The sequence below is a fragment of the Mesitornis unicolor genome, unplaced genomic scaffold (genome assembly GCF_000695765.1).
Source record: "Mesitornis unicolor isolate BGI_N332 unplaced genomic scaffold, ASM69576v1 scaffold20719, whole genome shotgun sequence".
Lineage (NCBI taxonomy): Eukaryota > Metazoa > Chordata > Aves > Mesitornithiformes > Mesitornithidae > Mesitornis > Mesitornis unicolor.
Window position 1 is genome coordinate 5,554 of NW_010206823.1, and position 27,775 is coordinate 33,328.

The 27,775-nt window shown below is 39.1% G+C and overlaps 1 protein-coding gene across 2 annotated transcripts; it reads right to left on the reverse strand.

The window, feature by feature from the left end:
- On the reverse strand, positions 1 to 27,044 carry LOC104546511 (fibronectin type-III domain-containing protein 3a-like). 2 transcript variants are annotated; one of them, XM_010191924.1, is made up of 25 exons: positions 26,949 to 27,044; positions 22,700 to 22,775; positions 21,340 to 21,416; positions 17,412 to 17,643; positions 15,872 to 16,144; positions 14,561 to 14,616; positions 13,262 to 13,416; positions 12,935 to 12,994; positions 11,597 to 11,735; positions 9,877 to 9,930; positions 9,068 to 9,189; positions 8,808 to 8,982; positions 8,480 to 8,566; positions 8,019 to 8,157; positions 7,420 to 7,488; positions 7,057 to 7,175; positions 6,845 to 6,950; positions 6,104 to 6,279; positions 5,204 to 5,317; positions 4,628 to 4,777; positions 3,999 to 4,279; positions 3,093 to 3,305; positions 2,281 to 2,447; positions 1,335 to 1,456; positions 1 to 569 (listed from the first exon to the last, which is right to left on the reverse strand). In XM_010191924.1, exons 1-25 carry the CDS (start codon positions 27,042 to 27,044, stop codon positions 252 to 254), a joined length of 3,576 nt encoding a protein of 1,191 aa, XP_010190226.1. In that variant the 3' UTR covers positions 1 to 251. The 2 variants fall into 2 exon arrangements, with proteins under 2 accessions (XP_010190226.1, XP_010190225.1); XM_010191923.1 differs by having other exon boundaries at positions 22,700 to 22,788; positions 26,947 to 27,041.
- Between the last annotated feature and the right edge of the window lie 731 nt (positions 27,045 to 27,775).

Genomic DNA, 27,775 nt, shown 5'->3' on the forward strand with positions numbered 1-27,775 from the left:
ACAGTAAGGCAGTTTTTTTGCTGTTTTATTAACAGCTAACCCTGATTACAGAGGACCCAGGATTACCCTTTCTACAAGAAATCTGTGTTCAGTATTTGGAAAGGATCTGCCAACCCAGCCTCACTGTTAGCCAGCAGCAAAAGTGGAAACGCACGTAACTATACATTTCCAGCTAGGATTTTAATTAGAAGTAACCATAAATACCCGAAATAGCTTCTGTACAAAAAGCTGAGTACTGAGTAGGCTCTCGTTTACTTGATTACAAAGTACTGAATAACGACAGCAAATAAAATAGCGACCACCGCAAACCCGCAGAGAAGAACGATGGCGATGAAGCGCTCTTCGCGTAACGTCTTCTTAGTCTCTGCCAACTCCGTCGTCAAATCGGCGCACGGTGGAACCAGCTCCTGTTTCTGAGATGAAAACACTGTACTGGGACTGTAAGGTCCATACAGTTCCTGTGATCCAGTGGAGTCCTGGAACTGACGGCCAGCGCAGACTCTGATCCGATATTCACAGTTTGTCTGCAAGCTCATGAGACGGAAGGAAGTGTCTGGTCCCTTGTATACCTAGTGAGGAGAGAGATCCGTTTTACACGGGATTCATCTCACAAGCAGCACACGACACTTCCCACTCTGCTCTACAAGCACACGCAGCGCTGGACGCTGCTTGCAGTTGCCTTCTTAATACATTCTCAGCTTTTTTTCCCTGAAAAATTTATGATTCATTTTCTTGTGAATAACCCAAAGCTTCCTGCGATGCCCCACACTGACAGACCTGGATTGCGAAGCTCAGAAAGAAAAAAAACCATTAAAAAATAATTCTGCACAACTGTGGTTCTGTACAGTTCCCCCACAAATGTGGGCAAGTGCTGTCTATGACTAATAAAGGCAGTGATGCCACAGGATCGAAAGAGCCAAGGGAAATGCTGGGAGAACAGGCTCAAACTGTGTTAACCAGCTCCCAGATTTATCAGCTCTCTCAGTAACTCTCAAGCCTGCCTTCACAATCATTTGCTTTCACAGTCGGGGCAACAGGGAAAGGAAACTTTATGATCTTTCATCTCGGGCAACCTTTGATGCCGTGAAGAGGCAGAACAGCAGGACCCTCTGCTGGAAGCTGTCCCCACCCATCACAAAATTTTAAGTTTCACTGAGAAGAACTGAAACGAAGCACACTGGGAGTAAGGCCTGTGAAATGAGTCCCTTGCTGAAATGAGAACTATCCCTGCCACTAGCATCACAAAACAGAATTTGAACCTTCAAATACAGCCATCTTTCTTTGCAATAATTTTTCAAAGCAAAAAAACCCTCAAGATGTTAAATAAAAGGTACCTGATCAAACTCTCTGCCAGCAGCAAGCTGAAGGATGTAAACAATGGAATCTCCTTTCATCGGCTGTAAGGGTTCCCATGTGATTTCGTAAGTGTTTTCTTCCAGCTGATTTGCTTTGGGTGCTAGAAGAAGTGATTTGTTGGCATTTTAGAAAAGAGAACAATGGTCTCTACAAGTGTTCTTGTTTTGTCAATCAGAAGGGCCCAAAATCACCAATTACAGTGACCCATTTTCACAGTTAATGCAGCAAATGGGCACTGGTTTCAGTGACAACAAGGAAGTTTTCTCTCTCTGGTTTATTTGATTTCATATGCTTTTTTGGTTCTAATGCAGGTGACTGCGCAGTGTAAATCTAAAAGTTTACAGTTTTTCCAGTATATTTGTTAACAATGTAGAGGCAACAACCATTCCAATAATTTTAAGCAATTAAGATTTGTTTCACTCTATTTTTTTGTTATATTTCATGACTTAAGCTTAAAAAATGATCATAGTAGTATTTGCAGGTTACACTTGTCTGTCTTTTCAAGCTGACAGGATGAGCTTCTGATGTCTAATGCTTGAAAGTGCTTGCTCCTCTGTACAAGTCACTAGAGAAGACAGCATTTATGGCCAGGTATCTCCAGAGCTGAAGCTACATGTTACAAACATGGGTGAGTAAGCTAATTTTCCTGCAGGTAATCAGCATTCTGATCTACAGAATGAGTGACTTTCTCCAACAGCAGTCTTTAATGTCACATTAGAAAGTGCAGACCAGAGAAATTGTGTTCTCATTTGCCCACATGGGTAAACGATCAATAACCCTGAAAAATTACTTCCCAGTTGAAAATGTGTAGAAATCATCTTTGTTGTCAGGGGTGGAAGAGCGAGGGTGCAGGAGTGGGCCATGCACTGGTCCTACACCAGAGTCCTTCTTATACCGAGATAAAGCCCACCAGAGTCAGCTCACCTTTAAGAGACGCGGGTGGAGACTTAGTCGTAGTGAAAGCGTAAACTTCAGAAAACTCTCCCTCTCCAGCATCGTTATATGCCTGGATTTTAAAATAGTACGTAGTGGATTCACTGAGTCGCTGTACCTTGTACGTATGACAAGGACCATTATAAACAGTAACAAACCTGGAAGAAAAACACAGAATATGTACCAGTTACAGAATCACAGAACGTTAGGGATTGGAAGGGACCTCAAAAGATCATCCAGTCCAATCCCCCTGCCAGAGCAGGAACACCCAGATGAGGTTACAGTTAGTAGTTAGTATTATTCAGTAAGCACAAATTTGTAAGGCAGTATCACAAGTGGAACTTTCATACCCAAGTACAAAGAAGTGACAACACATTCCAGGTACCCCAGCTTTCTACATGCATGCATGGTAACTATTAGGCAATTTGAGCTCTACTAATGTCATCCACAGTTCATGAGGTGCATTTCATCAGCAGGACACGCCGTCATAATTTACATTCACAAAGCATTGATTCAACTTGTCCAAGCACTAAGCTGCAGCTGTATACAGGCTACCACTAAAACTATGGAAGATGCTAAGATACTGCTATTTAAATTGTATTTACTGCTTACAAATACATACTAGCACAGCAGCTATTAACAGCATTTCTGGTTGAAAGATTGGATGCAAACTAAGGGGCAAACTTTGGGATGCCCAAGTGCAAACTTACTAGTGCAAACAAAAGTGAAAATACTTAATATGTCTTAAAAACTTGATATGAAGTTGTAAAGCAAAAATATCCTTCATGTTCTGATTATCTTACCTGCCAAACCTGTCCTCCATCTGCAAGTTGAACTGTGTAGGGTTAGTAATTAAAGCTCTGCTAGGACCTTCACCCCATTTAAGTTTAAGGCTCTGGTAGCTGAAGACCACGCATTCAAGATGAGGAGGGTCAGGAGGTAGTGGTTTCGTTTTGGCTTTAATGGAATGACTGAAAGGACCAACTCCAAAGCTGTTTATGGCCTGTATTCTAATTCTAGAAATGTGAGAAAAGCAGTTACATGGTTAATTTACTGAGGTCCTGAAAAAATACTAGGTAATAAAGCAAGAGTAAAAATTTGTAAAGAATGTAACTCCAAACAATAAAACAATTAAAATGCAGTTAGAAATGAACTATAAAAATAATCTACTTCAAAACAACTCCACATAATTACACTGTTTTCAACATAATCAAGCTTCAGTGTTTCTCAGTATTGTTCAAGGTTTACTCTGTTCAGTGAACAAGTGCCCAGGTCATCCACATTAACCCAAACTGTGCCTCCTGCTGACACTGCAGATCCACGATCTGAAACACAGCCTTCTCCAAGCCTAAGCATGCTGCACAGGAACAGCTACTCTACTCCGTGCATTCATCCTCTTTCTGTGAGATACTGATCATCCCATTATAAGCATTGCATCTGAATGTAAAATTCTAAACCCAGAAAACTCAAGACTGAAGCCTTGGCTGTGAGACAAAACGTTCACCTTAAGACAGCAATCTTAACTTGTACTGCTAAAACATCACGGTTACATTCTGGATTATTTCTTTTTTCCAGAGTTGCAGAGTGAATTAGGCAATCAGTCCCTAAGATGAATGAAAAATTGCTCTGAAAATTTAACACACTACCCTCAAAGCTATTGATTGAAAATCCTACGAATGTGGTTTCAGAATAAAACATTTATTTATTACCTGTACAGAGTGTCAGGCAGCAGATTCTCAAGAACATGGCTTGTATTTCTTCCAATGGTTACAAGCTGCTTTTCCCCATATTCTATATTATATCCGGTGATCTCTGACCCATGACAACACGGTTCTTCCCATTGAATTGCAAGGCACGTTGATAAAGGAAGAGAAATTTCCATCTGATCTTCTTCAAGTAAATGCAGTACTGATACTGCTGCAGGCACCGAGGCGGGGGTTGTCACCACACCAGTCTCACCAAACAACCCAACTCCAGTGACGTTCACAGCCTGGAACAGAGATCCTGTATCGTAAATCTAAGCTTTTCTAACCGACAGTCACATCTATTACGCTTCCTTGTGCATGTCATTAAAAGCAATTTGGAAGAGAATGGAAAATGTCCAACATAAAATGTAAATATGGCAAGATGTCTGGTAATTTAATGCAACACTAGATCTAAATTTCATTTCTGGAAACATGTGGTAGGGAGGGACAGAGGGGAGAAAGGAAAGCATTTTTACCTTCTATGTTGCAACAGTAGGTGACCGCAATTGCACTAATCTCCAGCTGAAGCTTTTGTTCAAACTGTGTGTACTTGTTCACTTGCCTCATAACACACAACAAAAGGCTTTTCATACCTGTACCCTGCAGTAATACGTGGTTGCAGGTGTGAGACCTTTCACTTCATAGCTCTGGCAAGGGCCACTGTAAATGATGTGCATCGACCCTTCCACCTGTCCCCAGTCCAGTCTGTATTCACTGATTTCTGCACCATTGCACGCAGGACTCTGTGGGTTTAAGTGATAAATTTTCTTTCAGCCATTGCACGTACACCTGAGGTCTTTTCTACCACAGCCACGGGCATGATTTTAAGTACAGCTTGTTCAAAGGTTTCCATCTGGACCCGTGGCTGTAACACCACCACAGTTCAGACCAGAATTGTGAATTACTTCAAAATCTCTTATCATGTGGATGAATTAAACATATTATATACTAGTTACCATACCAGGAGGAGGACTGTCACCAAATTTATTCAGTTAAGATGGAAATTCATAGTTGACAACATTTACAAAACCAAAGTATACCTTTATAAAGAAACAGGCTTAAAATATTCCACTCTATACTTGTTATTTCTTCCATTTTTGTGTATCATACATGTGTCAAAAAAGCGCCAAATATTCATTTGTGTATTACTGAAAATCATTAACACCTACCTCCCAGGAAACTACAGCACAAGTTGCACTTTTACAAGTTATCAGGGGTTTGCAACATTGATCAGGGGGTCCTGGAGCAGTGGAGATCTCTGCTTTGTCAGAGTGAGGGCCAAACTGCAAGAAAATACAATTGCATGTATGCAGCAACAGCAGCAGAGCGAAAACTGATGTGCAAGCGCACAAACTGAAGAAAACGGATTATTTTTAACTTGATGGAGAAATAAGCAGAAGAGTTCAGAGCTTGGTTTCACAGCGCCGTTTAAAATTCCTTGCAGGTAGTTTACTCTATAAACTGGCCCTGTGCCTACAGGATATCTGTCATCCTCCCACCAACGCCCGCTGCTATGGTTTTGTAACAACTCCTCCTCCTGCAGTCAGGATCTGGCTTCCCGAAGCAGCTGGGTCCTGTTTCAGAAAGACTTTTATGCAACCAACACTGATGTCAACCTGGCATTATTTGAACACACCCATGTCTACACAATACTATTCCCACACCACCACTCTGCAGTCTACGCCGATTTTAAAACATCAGGCAACTTTTCCAGGCACAAACATTAAGTGGTTATTCACAGCCAGAAGTGTAGGGATTACATCGCAGCTAAAGAAGTTACTAAAACTGGTAAGAGAATGTCTAGCACTGACTTTGGAATAGTTATCTTAGGTACTGGTAGTAGTCAAATACAACACATAGTGAACATCCCCTTAGTTGGGGACATTCAGTCCCTCCTTCAAACCTAATTTACTGACTCTTTAAATTTACGCTGTAAGAAATTTTGCTCCTTTAACAGAACAACACAGAAGCTACAGAGTACCATCAGGCTTGTAAAACAATAGTGTATTACCATATTTTCTGTAAAAATAAAATAAAATACATATTTATGTCATTAGTGCAGCAGTTACCCCAACTTTATTTGCAGCTCGTATCCAGAAGCAGTATGTTCTCCCTGGAAGCAGATTATTTACTACATATTCAGATGCGGGACCCTGATACACTTGTCTGCGTTCATCATCTTCAGAGTCTGCCATCTCTAGAACATACTCTGTAATGTCAGATCCTCCATCTACAGACGGTGGGCCTAGGAAATAAAAGATTATTTTTTTCCCTATTAATTACACAAAACACTTTCTCTTCAATAGTTTCTAATTAGCCTTCTTGAGGAGTCAGATGAATTCTAAAAGTCAGAGTGTGGGCTTTTATCATATATCTAAGCAGAAACAGTTCATGAAGTTTGCTTTTTTCACTCCAGGTAAGTTTAAGATGGCCTTAGTATTTTTTTCATACGTTTTCCACAGATCTCCTTGAAAAAACACTATCTTCAGTATTTCTTAATTACCTCTCACTGAGATAAAAATGAGAAAAGGAGGGCTGATAAGTTGCTGAACAGGGGTCAGTATGAGGCACTCAGGAAGCTTTCTCACGAGAAGACATTTACGTCTGCTGAAGTCTCCCCATATGCACAAGCATACATCACCAAATCTGAGGTGGGTAGTGAGCTTTGGTCTTGTTATAAAACAGAACTAAGGACATGGACTACATCTACGTATTTTTAGTTTTTCTTCCCTGAAGAGTTCTACAGATCTCTCATTTTTGTTCTGACATAAAAACAGAAGAATACTTTGCTCAGAAACACTGGAGCTTACCCCACTGTAAAGTGATTTCCTTGGGCTTAGCTTTGCCTGCCAGGCATGGAGCGTGACACGGTCCAGGAGGAACAGCTGCTGTCGTAACGGTCATAACATCAGAAGCCTAGCAGAAAACACACGTTATTTTAGAGTGAAAACATGAAACAACAGCTCACTAAAGCATAAATAGGAAAGGTTTTTAGAAGCAAATTTATTCTCATTTTTCTCACCTGGCTTTCACCACCTTTACTGACACAATAAACTCGCATTCTGTACGAAGTGCCAGGCTTCAGATGATCGCACACGTGTTCTCTCTGGGAGCCACTGCACACGGTGTCCCATTTACTTCCTGAGGAAAAGAGGAAGATACTTTACACTGTGGAACTTTTGCAAAAATCTACCTTGAAAATTCTCTCACGCAATTATTAATTAAGAGATAATCAAGCCACAGAAGCCAACCCGAATGATTAATCATGCAAAGAACACGTACAACACAACATACGCATGCGAACACACGCTAGAGCAACGAGCAGTGAACCGAGTACGCTGAATTAGCACACAAGCTGAATTAGTACCTAGAAGTGATGGCTTACCAACTGATGTTTCTGAGACTTCCAAAAAGTATTTAGTAATGTCTGATCCTCCATTATCTTTGGGGGGTTCTGAAAGAAATCAACATCTTAAAATAAACTACAGAAGATTTTAAAACAACGCATTATTTTGATATCAGCTTTTTCAGGGAACGTATCTATTCGTGGTAAAATACATTCAAGCAGAAAGCTCAATTCAAACAGACAGACAACTGTGTACTTACATATTCAAATATCGTGTTTTCCAGAACAATACTTTTTTATTATTATTAATTGTGATCATGCCAGGAAGAGGAGTAACTAGGGCAAATACTGCCAATTTCAGGTATCATCTCTTACTTTTTTTTTATGAACACATAAAAATCACTTAAGCATCAATCTATAGGTTATTACAACAGCCAGCAGCATCGACTGCTTCTCCAAAACCAATAAGGAAAAACATTATTTCTGTACTAGAGACCTAAACAAATCAAGCTGACATTCTTTGGTAATGCTAAGCATTTCTCCTGTAATAACGGTATCTGCAGAGACAAATTAATCTGCACTACTGAGTGACCGTATGTACCCAGACTCCAATACAGCAGTACCAAAAGGGAACCTACCCCAGGTGACTTTCACGCTGTGCGAATGGATCTTGCCCTTTACAGCTGGTTTACCTGGCGGTCCAGGTTTGTCCGGATTGGTGCTGTGTTCTACCACCTCACTAGGGCTGCTTTTTCCTTCACTGTTGTAGGCAAAGAGCTATTCCAGGAATGAACGGAATATATAATAAACGCTTGAGTTAATGACAAGTAATATCCTGCTGATGTATAAACTTCTTCCGTAAAAAAACCCCAAAACCAACAAAACCACAACAGAAAAGACAGCAATTTAAAAGAAAACAAAATTAGCTAGCATAAAAAAAATCTGATGTGTGTTATGATTCTACCAAATACTATAACAACAACAAAAGTACTGTGGGTAATTTTCCGCTGTCTCCATAGAAAGTGTCTTAGCTGAAAATGCTAAAATTCCAGAGAAGATTACAGTCTTAATTAAATTAGAAACAAAATACAGTACAAACCCTGAACTTATAGGATGTACTCCTCCTAAGATTTCTTAAAGTGCATGAGAGTTCATCTCCATTGTACTGTGGCTGGAAACCATAACCCTGGAAAGGAGGGAAAGCAAGAACAAACAGTCACTAATTTTCCACACTAAAACAAAAACCAGATCAGATTGAACGAGTGGTTTTTTTAGTCTGAACGTCATCTTTGCCTCATGAATACATGCAATAGTTGCCAACTGTTGCACTATCTTGCAATGTTTTATTTGACAGTAAACTAGAGTTATTTAATTATTTAAGCACTACTGCATATCAGGCTTTTACACCCACAAACCCCTGCACTTACAGAACCTTCTTCTTCCACGTCTAAGCTGTACGTGAGGGAGTCGTCTGCAGACACCCCGCTGGGTGGGCTCCACCTCACGGACAGCCAGGTCACTCCTGCCTCCACCAGCACTGGGGGCGCGGGGGCCGCTGGGACAACCCCTGCTGTGTAGTACGTCACCGTCTCGCTGAACCCACTGGGAAAAGATTCATTAAAAATATTAACAGCAGCAGAGGCAGACGATGGAGAAAATAAGCGATGTGATACACTGTGTTCATTACCTCATTCCAATATCGTTTTTAGCAGCTAATCTTAGTGAATATTTTGTAGAAGGAGAGAGTTTGGTAAGTTTATACTGCTTCAGATGCCCGTAGTAGCATTCTTTGAAGGGTCCATTCTTTCCCTTTAAAAAAAGTGAGAACAGCCTGAGTCACTTTTTGCATGGTAACTGTATGTTCCCTGCTAAGGTCAACATCTTAACTCTAAATTTTCCTAAATTCAATTTGACTAATTTAATAATAATTTAAAAACCAAATCAGTAAGCCTAGGTAACAGAAAAAGCTAACGTTATCATGGTCGTACTGAGTACGCTGATAGTAATCCTGAGCATTCTTGACAATAAAACCACATTTTGATTGAGATATCTGTTGACTTTTTGGCACTGTAGGTGTGACAACATGGTAATAAATGACCGCAATTGAAAACAAAACACATTTTTGATGTTTTTTATCACATTGGAATGAATACATTTCAGTAAGAAGTTAAAAAGCTGAGAGGTATTTGTGACAGCTACCAAAGATACAAGCCAAATGCTCACCCATTCAAACAAAGCATAGGAATTAAAGATGCTCTGAATAAAAATCACCAAATGAGGGAGTTTTACACTGTCCTCTCAGAGGATCTCACAGGATTGTCTACTGGAATTGCTGCAATACTGGTCATTTCAGTCAAGCTTTTCAACTGGCTTGTCCCTTTAAAACTGTCTGGGCTGTTGCACTGAAAATAGCTGATGTACCTAAGCAAAAAGTATTTTTAAGGATAATTGGTCTACAGATGTCATTATGATTTTTTGCACTAGAAAAGGTCTTACCTCATCCCATTCTAAAAGAAAATTAGTTATTTTGGAACCATTGTCATTTGAGGACTGCAAATAAAGAAACAATGAAAAAAATTAAAATCAAATGGTTGTACTTTGTAAGTATTTTTGCACATTAAGAAAACCAACATGGTAATTGAATACAGCATATTCTGTCTTTTAAAACAAAATATTTAGCGTAGAGCCGAAAGAAAACTGCAGCAGGCATCCAAACAGCCCTCGTCTTCCACAAACGCACCTGTGGTAACCTGAAACTCTACTGTGGGCACAGATTCAGTGAACTGAGTTAGAAAGAGTAAAAACTAGCAGCGAGTTTAACCAGCTTAACTCCTTATGAAAAAAGTTAAAATCAAATGGTTGTACTTTATAAGTATTTTTGCACATTAAGAAGACCAACATGGTAACAATTGAATACAGCATATTCTGTCTTTTAAAACAAAATATTTAGCGTAGAGCCGAAAGAAAACTGCAGCAGGCATCCAAACAGCCCTCGTCTTCCACAAACGCACCTGTGGTAACCTGAAACTCTACTGTGGGCACAGATTCAGTGAACTGAGTTAGAAAGAGTAAAAACTAGCAGCGAGTTTAACCAGCTTAACTCCTTGTTCCTGTTGGCTCTCCAAGCTGCTACACTACTTCTATTAATAGTTTAGAATATGAATTTATTAATACTTTTATGAACAATACAAATGATAGTCTTACACCTTTTTTTGTCTGTGTGCTTGCACTGCGTGTTCACCAACTGCCTGAACAATGCACGCAGTCAGACAAGCAACGTTTCTGCTTGTTATGACATATGAATTGGGACAACCTTTCCTCTCTGAGTACAGATTATACAAATAATTTAAGTAATTAAAGTAATACAAATGATAGTCTTACACCTTTGTCTGTGTGCTTACACAGTGTGTTCACCAACTGCCTGAACAACGCACACAGTCAGACAAGCAACGTTTGTGCTTGTTATGACATATGAATTGGGAACAACCTTTCCTCTCTGAGAACAGATTATACAAATAATTTAAGTAATTAAAGTCATTTAGCTATAAACTGTTTTCCAGATGTAGGTGTAGTCATAAGAAAAACAGAGCTGTCAACAAGTCTTCACAGATACAAAAGTCAGATTCACAAAGTTAAATTTACATACAGGTGTAGTCATAAGAAAAACAGAGCCGTCAACAAGTCTTCACAGATACCGTATATATTCAAAAGTCAGATTCACAAAGTTAAATTTACAGAAAGCCAAGGAAATTCACTACTAGTTGGTTAGAGTAACCATGAGAACTCTGAATAATAACATTAAGTTATATCTATTTATCATCCAGGCACCCCAAGCAAAACCACACAAGTGCTTTATCCCTTCCTGTGCTGTCGAGTTGGTTAGAGTAACCATGAGAACTTTGAATAATAACATTAAGTTATATTTATTTATCATCCAGGCACCCCAAGCAAAAACACACAAGTGCTTTATCCCTTCCTGTGCTGTCAGTTCAGGAGAGAATGTTCCTACTGAATCATTCATACTTGGACCTGCTACCAGCTCTATCACACTAAAGCTGTACACAAGAAACTAAGCAAGCAGCAGAAGAAAGAGGAAGAAACAATCATGACTTCAGTGATCAGTAGTGCAACTTAATAGCCAACACCTGAAGTACACACTAAATTATTGACAAAGCCAATTTCAACACCCCACACAGAAATGCAGCAGACCACTCACCTTCCACTGCAAACTCAGGCTGGTTTTGGTTCTGTTAATCAGCTTCGGTGCAGCTGGGCTGTCTGGCTCGCAACTTTCTGTAGTGAAGCTCACTAATTCAGAAATGGATTCTTTTATGGAACTGCTGGTTGCTGAAACTCTGAACAAAGGACAATTAATTAAAAATTAATTAGTGCTGACAGTGCAGCATGAGGAAGGTCAGAACTGACTGATCTTGAAGACTCTACTTGCCATCCATCATTTACTTTACAGTTATGATCTCTCACCATGGAGACGTTTGAGTTATGACATGTGGGAGGCATGATGAAAACTACAGCAAGTGTTACCAAAAGGAAATGGAATACCCGACTTGAAATTAATCTTTTGCTACAAAGTCCTTGAGATTCAAATACTGACAACACTTGTGCAAGAGCACGGACACTAAAATGGGCTAAGTCAGCTGTTCAGGCAATAAAGCCACGTTTATCAGTGTAACTGTTCAAATGGGAATCTCTAGAACCGTCAGGCTCACTTATGTTTGTTTTTGAAGAGCAATGACATGAATAATTTTTCAGAAATACAGTCCATCTTATCAAATGAATTGCAGGTAAAAGAAAGTTGGCCTGTATGGAAAGCAACACCATGAACCAAACGCACACTGCACTGTGCAAGCGGAGCTGGGCTGGGTGTTTAACACACACACAACTGTTCTGCAGTTGAAGAACAGGAATTTGGTTCAGTAAGTTCTAAAATTTGTCTTCTCCTGTTCCCAAGTATCAGGGCTCTCTCCTCTACTCCTGGATCACAGTGTTCTCCTGGCTTGTTTAACCAGCTTGCCTTTTCCATGGCCAGTTGCACACCTTCTCCAGAAATGCTTATTTACTCTGTGGGGCAATTCTTCAATGTCACGTCCCCTTGTAGCACAGCATATAACTTCTCCCCATTTAAACCAGTTTCCACTTCCCTTCCTGAACTGCTACAGAAGCTTGCAGTTTAGAGAAGCAACTTCACAAATCAAGCTGACGGGTCAGACTTGCAAAGCCAAGTCTGAATTATTTTATTTGCTGCTTCCTTCAGCCTGCAACACTGGGAGCAATCTAAAAAATACCAGAGGATAACTTAAAAGTTTCTATTTCAGAGAAACAAGAAATGACAGAGAAGATAGCAGGGAAGAAAATGAGGTGACATGAAATTAGAAGGTAAGTGCGAATTTAGAAAGCAACAGTAATGTCCCTAGCTATGACATTTCATGCAGAATATTTCTCAAGTTGTTTGTGATTGCACTTTTCACGAAGCCACAGTGATTTTGTAATTAACATGTCAACAAAAGCATTAAGTATTTCATTCCCAGAAACATACCTGGCATGATAATCGGTTGCTGGTCTGAGATCAGGAAGTGTGATTGTTAATTCCTCCCCACTGTGGAAAGGAATAAAATAATAGTGAGTTACAGCTTTTCCTTATACTTCAAAGGCTAAAAGCTTATTGAAAAGCAAAACCATGTAGCGCACATTTAATTTTCAAGTTTTCCATTGTCCATGTAACTCTTAGCGATATTACTTAAAATTTATTTCACGTGAAGTAGGTAGGTCTGCAAGTCAACAAACAGCTCCTGATAGAGAGATTGCTGATTGGTTAATGTTTTTAAACATCGGTATTGTGCTTAAATGAAGAAACTAAACTTACACATAGACAGATTTAAATTTTCCATTTTTACCACTGTTGGATATTGCTACTTCAAATGTAAATGCTGCTGGACTATGACTATGGCTCTCTCCATTCTGTGAACTAACTGGGAGATTCCAGGACAGAACGGCTGATCTTGCTTGTATATCAGAAACCTATTAAAAGCATAAATAATGCAAGTAAGTTTGCTTTCTGTAATAAAAGGTATATTAGTCAATAACATGGTGTCGCTAGTTTCCCTATGAAGTTCCTCACGGGAGGAATTCTTTACCTTTGTCGTGGAAATACTGAGTCATCATTTGAATTTAAACTTTTCCCCTCTTAATTTCTCAAATACCATATTAAAGGATTTCCCTTCAGACACTAAACAAACTTATAGACACACACTGCATCGTCTCAGTGTATGAAGAGAGAGTTTGTTTCACCTGCCCCATCTGCATCACTCATTTGGAGCAAAATTTCAGATTTGGAGTCTTGAACGCTGACACCAGATCTCCAGGCACAGTCAGATCGCCTAAATTACTAACGCTATTACAACTCTCTCATGTAATCTTAACATTCAACCATGGAGCTACACAATACCACGAGGTTCTGATTTTAAGTGCTCACAACTGAAATTTTTGGTCTAAAGTTTTTTTGCTGCTTAATTAAATTTTCTCTGTCACCGTGGCCTTCTGTTAGCATTAAGCACAGATGTCAAAAGCAGCAATGAAAATACTAACATTACAAGAAACAGCTAGAAAGCTGGAGCAAAAGAATATAACCCATGCTTACTGTATAGATAATGCAAAGAAGAGTCTCATTAAGCACACTCGAGATCAAAAATACCAGTTTAGTTTTAGCCTTTAGGCATTCAAATTGACACCACCAGATAGCAACCTCCTCAGTAGGTCTGCAAATACTCAAATACTTGCTCCAATTTCTAAACATAACATAAAAAGTTGATCTATTTTTGTAAATTCTATTCCCAATATTCTCAAATCCTCCATGCTGAGCGAAGGATGGTTCCAAGAGTTGACAGACTTCCTTTACTTTAGCAGGGCTCTCTCATATATTAAGACAAATTCAACAGTGGATATGCCCTTTGCTTACAGACTGGGAAAGAAAAAGAGTCGGCTTCAGAAAGTTGAGAAACAATGGGTTTCTACAGCATGGCTATATAAACTCTGACAACTAAAAGACATTTTCTCTATCTAAAAAGTAAACCATTAAAAAAAGAGAGAAAGATATCAATAAGGCACGTTATTTTACAGCAAGCATACGCATAGAAAATAATGGTATTTTAAGGCAAATACTTACGACTGGCTTGCCAATGCTCAAGTGAATATCACATTTCTTGGATTCTGTGTCGGATTCTGAAATTGCAAATACAAAACAGATTACCAGAAACCCCAAGAGTAAACCAGTCTATTAGAAAAATGCCACCACAAGATGGAGTTCGCCTCATTAAGAGTTTAACAATAGTACTTATTGTGCAAAGTTCATTTCCCCTGTTTGTTTTGGCTGCCTGAAGGGTAGAAACATGAACTATCCAAAACTAACAGTGTTACAAAAACCCTTTTAGTACATCCTGCACAAAGGGTATATTTTCCTAATCTGAGCATAAATGGGTTTTCTTTGACAACACAAAAACACTCCTCCAAAAATGAAAGGTGTTAAAAAAATGACAATAAGATCTTATCTCTGTTGTACGTGCCTTCCTTGAAATTCTATTGCAAAACACTAGGCATAATTTGGAAGAAGCCTGATCAAAACCGCACGCTAGAAATACCTACAGGTACCGTGGCAGTTGCATCTGTAAAATGAATTGTCCATGTTGAACGACCTGGGATGTTATTCTGCCCACAGATAGAATATTACATCCCCACCCCCCAGCTAATAGATTTGTATTAAGGCAAATCTTTAATCAAGTACAATTTTGCCCTTGAACCAAGCTGGATACAAGTTAAATACAGCAGTGACACAGATGAGGACTGGACCCTGCAGCCCAACCAGACCACTTAATTTAAGCACTAAAAGATGCACAAATCATTTCAGGAGCTGTGATAAGAAACTGCGTTTCAGCGACACCGTTTCAAACCGACAGGAAAGACAAAGATACTGTACACAAAATATTCTAGCATATGCACGTAAATAACCACAGGCTATTAAAATGCTCAAATATTCATCTGAGCAAAATAATGCAGTGAAATTACAGCTGATCGAACAGCAACCTGTAGAGTTGCTCGAGCCTTCCTACTTCTTGAAGTTTTCAGTAACTCCTAGTTATCTGAAAAGTACCACAAGGAATGACACCAGAAGCCTTTTACGAAGTACCCACAGGTTATCCTCTCTTGGAATCCTGATCAGTTCCAGGTCAGGAAAGGCGGAGAAGTACACAGATCTTATTTGATAAATCTCACATGTACAGACTTGACATGACTATTATTTCTAGGGGAAAAAAGATCTAAACTTAATGAAAAAGTATTTCAGGCTTTCTCTACTCCTGAACAGCCAAAGACATTTTCAAATGCAATTTTTCAGAAACTATTTTGCAATGAACTCTTAGCATCTCCTCTTACAAAAATACCTACATTTTAATTTTTTATTTACCCCTTCAGTGCAACCTACCTCCCATCTCCGCATCTGGGCTGCCCTTTGTTTTTCCCATCTGCTTCTGCTTTAGCAGTCCACCTGCCCCTTGCTGTCCCTTTCCATTTCCATTCTGAATTGCTGCATTGGATGAATTAACGACTTTATGTGGTGAAGATGGAGGGCTGTTAAGTTTATTGTTAGTATGACCACTAGCTTGTCTGTCTTTTAGTCTTTTCTTCAGGTGTTCTTGCATTTTGAGACACCTTTCATCTCGCTGAATGAAGTTTGTCCTTCCATGTGAACGAGGTTCTACAAAGAAAGAAGAACTTATTATTCATTACAACTTACTTGACATCTGAGAAATGCTCTGTAAGTCAGAAGAGTAACTACAGTAAAACTAGTTTTACAGGCAGAGCTTCCCTAGACTGAAGGAACCTCACTTGACAGCATTTATGGCCTGGACGCACATCAGTGTATAAGCACAAAGATCAGGCAGTAGAAGAATGGCACCTGGAGGTTTAATTCTTGTTTTGAAATGCTGTCAGTATTAGTTAAATCCTACAGTAAGAGACAAAATATCTGCAAGCAAATTTCCATTTTTTCTATTTAACCCATATCCAAATTGTTGAATTTTTTGGTTTTATTTTTCTTAAAAAATTGGTTTTGATCACTTGCCGAATTGGTTTTTCTATTATTTAAATCTTCAGGCCTTTCTCTTTTGTTAGCTGCTCAAAACTATGCCTTACAGTTGCCGTTCTTCCCTGATATAGCCGTACATTTTCAGAAGCGTAAGCAAATTTAGGACCCAAACTAACTTTTTAGCACACAGCTTGGGCGCCACCCTAGACATAAGCCAAAACAGATTAATTACCAATTTAAGCTTGAGAGAGAGATAACGAGTGGTCTTACATAGTCTAATTTCTTTCTGTGTTAAAAGCTTGTTTATAGAATATGGCTTACAGCCTGGTTTACTTCAGCAGTGACCTCAGTCCCCCACTGAAGTATTGCTTCATTCAGTTTTTAAATACAGAGTGGACTTGCACTTCACCCCCCAACATTGATTACTGTGGGTTTTGGTTTAGGTATGTTATTTTTATTTTCTTTCCAGTCATATTTGGACTCTGTCTAGCCAAAAAAATATACACTCATGTATCAAATTAAATGCATTTTCAAAAAAGTTCATGCCAAGGTCGTGACAAAACACAGTTTTGAAGAGCACAATTTTAGAGAAAAGCAGAAGCGATCATTTTACAGCAACAAAAATAAGGATTCAGGAATACAGAGTATTTAAACACTTCAAAGTTACTGCTTTTGCATTAAATACTTAAAACCAGAGAAGATTTAAACTTCATACAACCATACTTTGCACATGCAGAGTGCCTTCAGACCAGGCTTCATGATACCTTATACACAAGTGTATTTTAAGATACCCCATAAACATATCTAAGGCTCAGTTTAATTAACTAGCACCAAAATCACAGAAATACTTAAGAGCTAACGACACAACTCTTCTGTCTCAATGCAGATGCACTCAGTGAAAGGCCTCTCGAGTAATTAAACATCACTGCGACCTCACCTTGTTCTTGAAAAACGTGCGGTGGTGGATGCTGGTGAATGAACTGTGGTGGCAGCTCTCCTGTGCCAGGAACTGGAGGGTACACTGGGTGCGGTGGATGAGGAAGCAAAGCGTGGTGATGGTGCATGTAATGTGGCACGTGGGGAGGAGGAGGAGGAGGATGCATGGAAGGATGGAATTCAGCCGAGTGCGGCAACACCACCACTTTACGAACTCCATTTTCTTCCACCACCTGTCACGCAACAGAAGAAATGAAACATGAGTGCAAAAATCATCTTGTAAATATTGTATACACACCAAAATGAACCCCAGTGGAAACCCAACATGTGTTACTGGAAGAAACTGGAGTTTCATGCAGTCAGTTTTATGAAGCTGAGCCACACATACTGAAGTGCTGTGCAATCTATAATTTATGAATAACATTACACGCTTTTAAACAAGTAAGGTGAAGTGATTGGGGTTGAATCCCCAGTCTACTTGTAATTACAGTCAGAACTGCTTTAGACCACGTCCTGACAGCACTACCGTACGTACAAGCGGCAGCACACCCTCTGATTCGTGGTACGTGGCTGTGTACACTTTCTTAGCCCACGGCAAGCACAAAGCATCACGAGCCAGCTCTGCTGTCTTGTACTGTGATCCAACCCAACCCCAACATCGAAACACTTCATGTTGGCTAAGGGAATTCAGACAAGGAACATGTCTGTGCATCTGAACTCTACGATAAAAAGATGCTAAGACAGCACATGCATATGTATACACACATGAACATCATAGCATGTGTCCTACACTGGCAATACACAGGCTCCTTCTGGAGTCTAACTCTGCCAGCCAGAAATACATGAGTATTGAAATGTATTGCTCTTCCTACAGTAAATTTACAGTACATTAATGTTGTATACAATAACACTTATCAATCTTAAATCTGAGACGAGACTTTGGACAGAACACAGGTTTTAGAAGACAAGGTCAAAAAAATGACACCAGAGCAGGATTCACAAGAGGACGCATTAAATGATGATGATACTGAGGTAAAACAATGCCCCGTTCAGTCCTGGCTTTAAGACACCTGGAACAGATGAGCATTGGCTGAGGTTTCCAGGACTGACAGAACAGACACAGGACATCTGCACTGATGTGGTGGTGTCCTCCTGTGCTTACAGTCCATTTTGCTTATCTAAGGGATTAAGTTTTCAGCACCTGCACTTCTGACAGGGTCAAAGGCTTCCGAATTGACCATCAGAGAAATCAGCAGTTCATTTCCCAAACTGTTTCTTCCGTCACAATACAGAAGTCCACTGGCATAAAATTCAGACTGTATCTAATGAGAGGTGTGACTCAGAAGCAAACTAGACGGCATTAAATCCCGTTTTCTCCCTCACAACAAAAAATTTAAAGAGGTATGAGCGATGTAACTGAAAAAAAAATCTATTATATTAAAAAAAGTTCAATATTAGAGGCAAACTGACAGTTCCAGCAGGAAAACCAAGCATGGCTTATAATCGGTCTGTAGCTTTATGCTTCCTTCCTTCTACATCAGTCATCGACTCCGAGTTGCATTTAAAAATGCAAGTCACAGATGCTATTAGGCAGGGCCCTACAGTGCTTCAGTATTAACAGAGGTGGATCATGCAGTCAGTGGAACATACTATCCACAGATGCAAGTGGGGGGCTCATTCCAGCTGCAGGCTGGCATACAAAATTGAGATTAAAGAAAAAAAAAATCAATATTGTTTTTTAATGCAAACCATAAAGTAAATAATACAAAATAACATGTGCTCTTAGAAGATTTCAACTTATTTACGAAGACCTCTTTCTAAAAAAAGACACAACGTACACTTTCAGGTGTTTAAAGAAAGCACTTACACAAAAGCAGGCCATTTATTTTAATCTGTTAGTACCTTCAAGATTCTCTCCTAAAGGCATGTTTAGTTTGGCTGTAAGTAATCACTCCAGCACTTCCTAGTTGGCCAAAAAGGCATTCTGGATGCTGAAATACTGCTTACACCAAAAGTCCATTTTGAAAAGCTCCTCAGCAAAAGGCATAACAAGAAATTATTCTGAAGGGAAGCAGAATGCATCCACTCAGAAACTGCTATGACAAAGTTCTGCTGTGAGACAGCCTCAGAGTCAGCTGAACTATGAGCACTTCTTAACAGACTTTAAATAGAGGAAGAAATACAAGAAATCACTTAAGACTGAGCTCACACTGAATACACTTTGGTCTAGAAACGATGAGAGAGGCTTTTTGGTTCATCAATAGAACTAAACACACCACTTGAACTACATTACATGGCATAATATCACAGCACACTATGACATATAAAAGTCAAAGCTCATAGCAAATTGTTATGGCTACCTTAACTCTATTTTATGTGTATCTTAAGCAAGAACACATGGCAAAAGTTTCAGATAGAAGGGATACATTCATATAATAAGACTTTTTTACATGATTTTACAGTCTGAAGTTCCTATGTCCCTGTTAACCACTACCGAAACGTTTCACTCCACTTAGGCAGAAATCAACATAAATTATCCCTGGCTCTGCCAGAACTTTTGGGAACAGAAAGTGAAAGTCTCATCTGCCGACAAAAACCATGTGAGTATCTCAAGCTCCAATTTAAAGCTGGTTTCAAACTCAGTCATTATTGCAGGGACAGACAACGGAAAACCAAACCAAACCTCCTGTTTTCATGTGACAGCAAACACAGAACAAATGTGTTTTAGTTTGTACACCTCAGCTTTTGCCAGTGCTTTGCATAGTTCTTGTACTGAAGACTCAATTTCATATTGATGCATAAATTGTCTGGGGGCTCTTTCTTCAGGGTCTGCATGAAAAGTACCTATTTATAACAGCAGAAGGACAAAACACAGAGACAGCTGGATGCAACAAGACAATGGCCCAGGGAACTCAAGAACATGGTTACGAGGTTTTCAAGCCTGCTCAGAAAACTCCCAATTTTGAACATCTCTAGAAAATGAGACACCTAAATATTTGTTTTAATTACTTCCCTTTAAAAATGCATTTATTTAAAATTAAATCAAGCTGGTAACTGTTACCAGAGATATTTCAAGTTCAAATACCACACACGGGTCTGATCTGCTGTGACCGAACAACGCAGAGGAGTGGAAAATAGGTGAGAATGGAAAAGTAAAGCTGAGAGAGCAGCCCAGAGTCCTGCTCGTTTCGCAGGCACACGTCACTGGCACTGACACTCCTCTCCATGCTTCTGCTGTAACAGTAGAGTGTTTTGCTGAATGTTAAGGAGATAAGAGCTGGTAAAGAAAGGGGCATTGAAAACCTTCAGAAACAGAGTTATACTAGAATAGAAAATCTGAATTATGAGATGATATTAAAGAGAAAAATCTTATTCAGTCCAGGAAAACAAAAATATCTAAGGGATGTAAGAGAGAATACTACTGGTGTATGACCCATATAACCTCAATGTAAGGAACATGAGTCTCGTATCCATAGTATGTGTGAGTCACGTTCAATTCTGATGCTGCTCCCAGCTCTGTTCCCATCAGAGCCATGCACTGTCCATACTCATCAGTCCCCCGACACCCAGCAGGCTGCAGTCAGCTCTGGTTGTTCGTATGACCCAGGCACCTACTTTCACCTTGAAAACAGGATTGAACAAAAATCCAGATGGGGATCCTGCTAATGGAGCTCAGCCAGCCAATTCAGAGCCACTGACTATCTTACCAGTAGTATTAAACAAAAATTCCTGAAAACTAGATCAGATTTTACTAAGTGAACAGAAGGTGATAGACCCTACAATAAGGTATGTTAAAGAGTTGATAAGTTCAATGGAAAAAGGATAAGGAATTCTTTTAACAGCTGTTCCGGATAAAACAATCAACAGCCTTACTGTTAAAAAGCCACATCCACAAGCATACTGAAATACAAGAATAAACTGAAGCTTACCTGAGATACGTAACCGGGAGGCACAAATATAGGTGGCATAGACCCATTTGGTGACATCATCGGAACATGAGCTGGACCTGAGGAGCAACAAGGTGCCACTTTTGAACAAATGAGGCTTTTACAAACTCCAGACACCTTTTTTTCAAAGGTGGGGGCTCACTTTAGTGCCTGAAAAGCCAGCAACTGCATCCACCTCTGATTTATGGAATCACCTTTAGACGAGTACATTTAGAAGCAAGCTTAAACTATGCAATTAAAAAGCCAGGTAGGAGAGAAATTAAATAATTAGGACCAGGAGTTAAAAACAAAAAAGTGACTGCACCAAGTTTCTATCAAGAAAAATAATGCAGTTTATGTCACTGATGGAGAACTCATTGTCATGTTCAGAAGATACATTAAGTATGACTTCATAACTTTCAGGAAGCATCCAGATTTTAGATAGGTAATACTGCTGAATGCAAATATGGCCGTACATTTATTCTACAAATAACACAGACTAGATTTATCCCAACCACTGTGCTTTACAAAACCGACAGTACTGCTTTTAAAAATCAGCACAGATAAATTTAAGTTCTTACGCTGTGACAGAGTTAGAAGCCTGTATCAACAACATTGGCACCACAGTAATGTTGACAGCTGCTCTCTCTTTTATTTTTAATATATTATTTTTAATATCTTATTTAATATCTTATTTAATCTTATTTAATTTTTAATATCTTATTTTTCACATCAAGCTGAAAGAAAGTATTCCTGCCTGTGTTCTGATGAAAGCAGAATGGACACTTTTTATATAGTATCATTTGGTGAAATGATCAAATGGTATCAAATATAGTATATACAGTATAGTATTTATAGTATATATTTGTATAGTATAGTATATAAATATAGTATCAAATGGTGAAAATTATTCAAAAAATGGAAGTACTGATGGATTAAACTTGACTTACAGGAGATGTTTTGACCTGATTCAGATTTGCAGCGCTGTCAGAAGGTAAAAAGGAGTCTGTAGCCACACACAGAGGGCAGCTGCTAATGCCACTACCTTACAGTTAAACGAGGTCGCACAGCGCCTATTAAACTTGTTTAGATTAGTGTGGACTAAATCCCATGTGTTAATGTTCTGAGAAGACAGTTAAAGATGATGCCTTTTATAAATTAGCAGCAAAGCCTGCAGAGATGCAGGGAATCCTGACAATTTCCCACTTCTGTCTCATTGGTGCTTTAAGTACAAACTGAAAAATCTGATTTATTACATAGCAGAACATATAAAAACACATTTGACATAACAGAAACAAATACTGGTAGTAATTCTGTGATATCTGCAGAATCATTGGAGTCAGTACTTCAGTTTTTACTTTACCTTGAATACACTGAATGTGTCCATCTTCAGTTGTAATTGTAAATGTTTCACCTGGGTTCACCTGTACAAGAATAACCTGCAAAAACAAAACATGAGAGGTTTTTGTTGGGTTTTATTTTTTTAATTTTTAGATATTTCCTGAGGAAGAACCCCATCTCTTCCATATACCACCATGTTAAGATTAAAACAAAAGAGCTTTGGCAACCTCAGAAAGTGAAAAAGGAAGATGAGAAACACCGACGGGCAGGATGAAATTTCTTCATACTTTGACATAAAAATCAGTAGTTTTGCATAATCAGTATTACTACCAGTAATCAGTACATAATCAGTATTAAATCACTACCAGTGATTACTACCAGAAGTGCTTCCCTCGATAAACTTGCAAAACCAGGACAACTTCAAATAATTAAGTTTTTATTTTCAATATTTTCACGTTGCTTTTTATTCTTCTACTTCATTAATTACTTAAGATACACCTTGCTTTCTAAGCTTTGCCTATGAGATTATTTCAGTTTCAGGGCTAAATTAGCAGAATCAAGACTATACAAACAGTGAAAAAATTAAGATGCTTTGCCCAAAAGCCATATTTTTTTCACTAAAAGCATGCTGGTATTTATTTTGGCAATATATTCTCTGACACTATCAAGTGACTTATTAGATGTATGCAGTCCTTCTGGGGTGAAGGAAGTGGTGAACCAGGTCACGCCTATCACTGCTGTACAGCTCCGGAAAGATCAGGTGCATTTTCTCATGTGTTTGTGTAATCCAGTAGCTAAAGAAATACAACAGCAAGGTCCTGCAGGTCTCAGTTTGGACATGACTGCATTCACTTTCACACAAATCGATGTGGACATCTGCCAGAATTATTCCTCAGGCAGTGCACAGCACCGTTTCCCTTGTGCTGGGGAACACAGACCATCACCTCGTTCTACTCCTTACCAGCTACAGATTTATTAAGCACGCATCAATTCTATTATATTGATAACTAATAAAAAGATCACTAAAAAGAATGAGATTTTAAAGGATGTCATGGTCCCTCACTGAACCTTTGCATTTTGACCAATTCCACTTATTCTTTTCTGAAGAGTTTGCCACGCAGCTTACGCTGGCAGTAATCAAAGCACATTTCTCCAGCTAACGTGTAAGAAAATAAGTACAAACACACCCACATTTCCCAGAGTTACAGCTTACGCCTCCTGCTTCTCTCTCCCTCTACTCTTGGGTGTGCAACTTCAGCACAGAGAGAGATTGAGGTCTGCACAGATCTGTTATATTTAAACTGTTATGTGGAAAGCCAGACTCACAGGAGCTGATTGATAAACGTTCAACACTGATTCTGCAGCTTCTGCATGCTGCTAATTAATGCTTTTACTTTTTAACAAGGTATGCAGAAGCACATAAGAACACTGACCCTGCTCCAGTGAGTTCACAACACAGGAGAATTTTACTTTAGATAGATGAGTTGCTTCTGGACATAAGTAAAACACCAGAACTGAAGCAGATTTATCATGTCAGTATGTAAGTAGATTTATGACTTCAATGTTACTGAACTTCTAGGAGTGAAGAGAAAGAAGCGATGTTAATAGTTTAAAGAAAACAGATAATAATGGCTTGGGGATTTGCCAGAGCACAAAGAACCAGGAAAGATGAGGCTGCTGGGGATGGACACCAGCGGGGACAGGACTCCACAGGCAGGTATTAAACCTCACAGCAAACAGCATCTTCGAGGGTAAGAAAATCCAGAGGGGAAAGGGATCTTTTTAGAAATTCAGAGCCGATGAACATGTCAGTTAATTGAAACCTGTTCTGAAGATTAAGTCCTCACAAACAGTTCAGGAAACTATGAAGTGAACTCAGGGAAAGGGATCAGAGGTGGTGTAATCACAGGGCTGCAGAGCAGTTCAGAGGCTGGAATGTCAGGAATGCACGGGGCAGCATCTTGGAAGAATGACTCACTGGAATTAATGAAGCAAATGCAGTTCCATCTACCTTCCACCAAGGAAAACTTCCAGGAAGCTGTTTCCAGAGTGTTTCTAAGTCAATCTAAGCCAAATTAGACAACAGATCAGTACTAGGAGTTGCAGTAATGTCTACACCTTCAGGTGTCCCACGTAACCATTTCAGAACAAAAAACCCTTCCAGAAACTTCCTTAAATGAAACTGATGCAACTGCATTAATAAAGCTTCTAAGTTAATACCCTATTTAAATGCTTTCCAATGTTAGACCGTGGCTCAGAAGCTTCTCCTCTCTAGAAAAACGTGCCACAAATGAGCAGCAAGTGCGTTTTTTGGGCAACTGAAGGATGGCAACATGACATGGTTCATATACAGACAGGCTAGGATGAGAAATGTTGGCACATCAACATGAAATCACAGTCCCTGTCTCATCAAGATTTCCACTGAACAGACTTATTTGTTATTTCCAATATAACTCAGCTGTAAGTCATGGGGACTCTCAGTCTTCAAAGTGTGCTCTTCAAATGCCATTTTCCCCACACATCTCCAAGATTCAACAGGTTTTTTTAAACTTCAACCGACTGCAAACAGTCTCCACTAGGTTCTGAAAACGTCAATGATTATCACCTTCTTTCGGGCCCTTTAATACACACCGATCTACCCCAAGATCTACTATACAAATACAGCTACAGAGATGGTCTCTAATTAGATCTACATAATCTCTTTTCCTTGTGTAACATGAAACACCAGCTACTGAATATCCTCACAGCTGGTCAGAGTCCAAAATTTCACACTGCCAATGCTAGAGCTTCAGAACCACCTTAGAGACTCCATAGCTTTACTTATTTCAAAACAGTCACTGTAATTTTATCCCCAGAGTATGAGGTAGAAAAAAAGCAAGGTCTATTCTTTTAATTAAAGGCCATTTTTACAAGCAAGGATACTACGATCCTTCCCCATCTGTAACAATGACAAAGTAAAGGATCTCTCATTTAAAATGTTTCAGGATTTATGGTCTATCTACCCACTGTACATTCAAGTGTGGCAAGGTCTTCGCTGCTACCCTTCATAATAATTTCATGTGATGGTTACCCTCTGTAAACTCTTATGCAACTTTCCCTTCTGGATTAACCCCTTCAAGTGCCAAACACTTGAAGTTATATATGGATCAGCTTAAAGCAGTGGGCAGAGTTTTGTACTTTGCTTCAATAAAATGATTATTTAACTCCAGGCACATAAAGCCTTCAAATTTACGGGTTTTTTTATCATAGGATCACAGAACAAAGGGACCTCAGAGCTCATGTGGTTCATCCTTTTGTGGGAAAGGGAGCCTAAATGAGATTATCCAGCACCCTGTCCAACTGCAGCCAGCCTAAACCCAACTATTTAGCTATTTAAAACACACACACAAACCTTTTCTCTCCTATCAGGACCAGTCACGTTTGTAGACGCTCTAGGGCAGGGGAAAGATGCTTCTTAATTTAACATCCAGTGTTAAAATGTCAGGGTGTTTGTAATATTTCTGAGTGCACTGAAACTCTATCCCCAAATGATGGGAAGGTATTTGTCATACAAGGCACTCAGCTTCTAATGCTCAACAGTAAATTCAACTTCAGGTATACTGACAACTTATACAAGCTTGTGCTTAATCAAATTGTTTTGCTTTCACCTTTTGTCTGCGTTTCCAATCATACCAGGTGCTTCTGAAGGGTTGTGTCCAATAAAATTCTAATGTTTCAACTAAATATACTCAAGTTTCACCAGTGCACTGTAATTATTAATGAAGATACTTAATATCAGGAAGCCAAGGTCTATCCTCCTCTCTACATTTCCCTGCAATAGGCTGCTTCGTTTAGAGCAGTGCAGCCACTTGCTAATCTTTATCAATTATTTTACATGAGCTTCAAGAAGAGCTTTCGAAACCTTAATGCTTTATTAAATCCATATGTTATATTTTTCCTTTTATTCTTTGATTCTGTAGTTTAATTTTAAAGCACTTCCATGCGCATGACATTCTTTCTAATCTGCAGTCTTTTCACATTTCCACTCTATTAATGTCGCATAGTTTTCTTCCTCTGTATTTGCACTTCTATTGTACTCACGATATCAGTGCTTTTCTAACTTTGCAAATCAGTACTGTAGCTTCTTTAATTTCAAGCCTCCTCCTCTTTCAGCCATGATATAAGCTGTAAAATAGTTTTTTCTATCTATTTTCTTGAATGCTTGAATGTCAAGCATACCAGCCGCTGGCACAGCTGTATATGACTAATGAAAGTGCAAGGGATTTACTTGCCTGTTGTATGCTGTCCCCATTAACCATATGAGGTAGAAGTGGCACTTCATTCAATATCGGCGTAGCTTCTAAAGGAGGCGGCTGGTCGGCCATCATGTCTGAAAACCATTCATTGACAACTGCTCACATCAACCACCTGCCGAAACAAAAAGAGCGCCAACGTCAGACATGGAGCTTTTCTTCCCCAAATAATTCTCTATTTCATTTGCCAAACTTGGTATGAATGTTTCCAGAAGAAAAACACAGCAGCGCCTTCAGGACACTGGGTTTTTTTGTTTTCTTATCCACAGAACAAACACTTGGACTATGCTATTAATTGAATCCTTTAATAACAATTTAAGAATACTTGAAAACTCAACAGGAAAACATCATCAGACTTCAACACTCCACAACCCCTCCCCAAAGATTTTCAAATACACTGACTAACTGGAGACAAAAGTTACTGTAAAACATTCACTTCCAGCTTCACTGCACATTTAAAAACTTGTGAAAACCGAGAGCTTAAAAGATATGGAGGGGATCACCTGTCACATACCCGAGCTCTTCACAACAGAGCACGGCCAAGGAGTCCAATTTATTACCCTGTATTTTTTTTAAGTACTGTACTTAAGCAGCACATATCCTTCTTCTAAAAATATGCTCTTTAAATATGCATCATGCATATTGAACTTGACATGCCACAAATGATGAAGTCGCTACATAAGTGATGCAATTCCACAGTACCATAATTTACACTTCTGCAGCACTTTACTCTTAATTTTGTACTTGCAATTTCTAAATTGCTCGTACTCCAGAACCCAGGTGTTGGGCCAAGTAATTCACATACT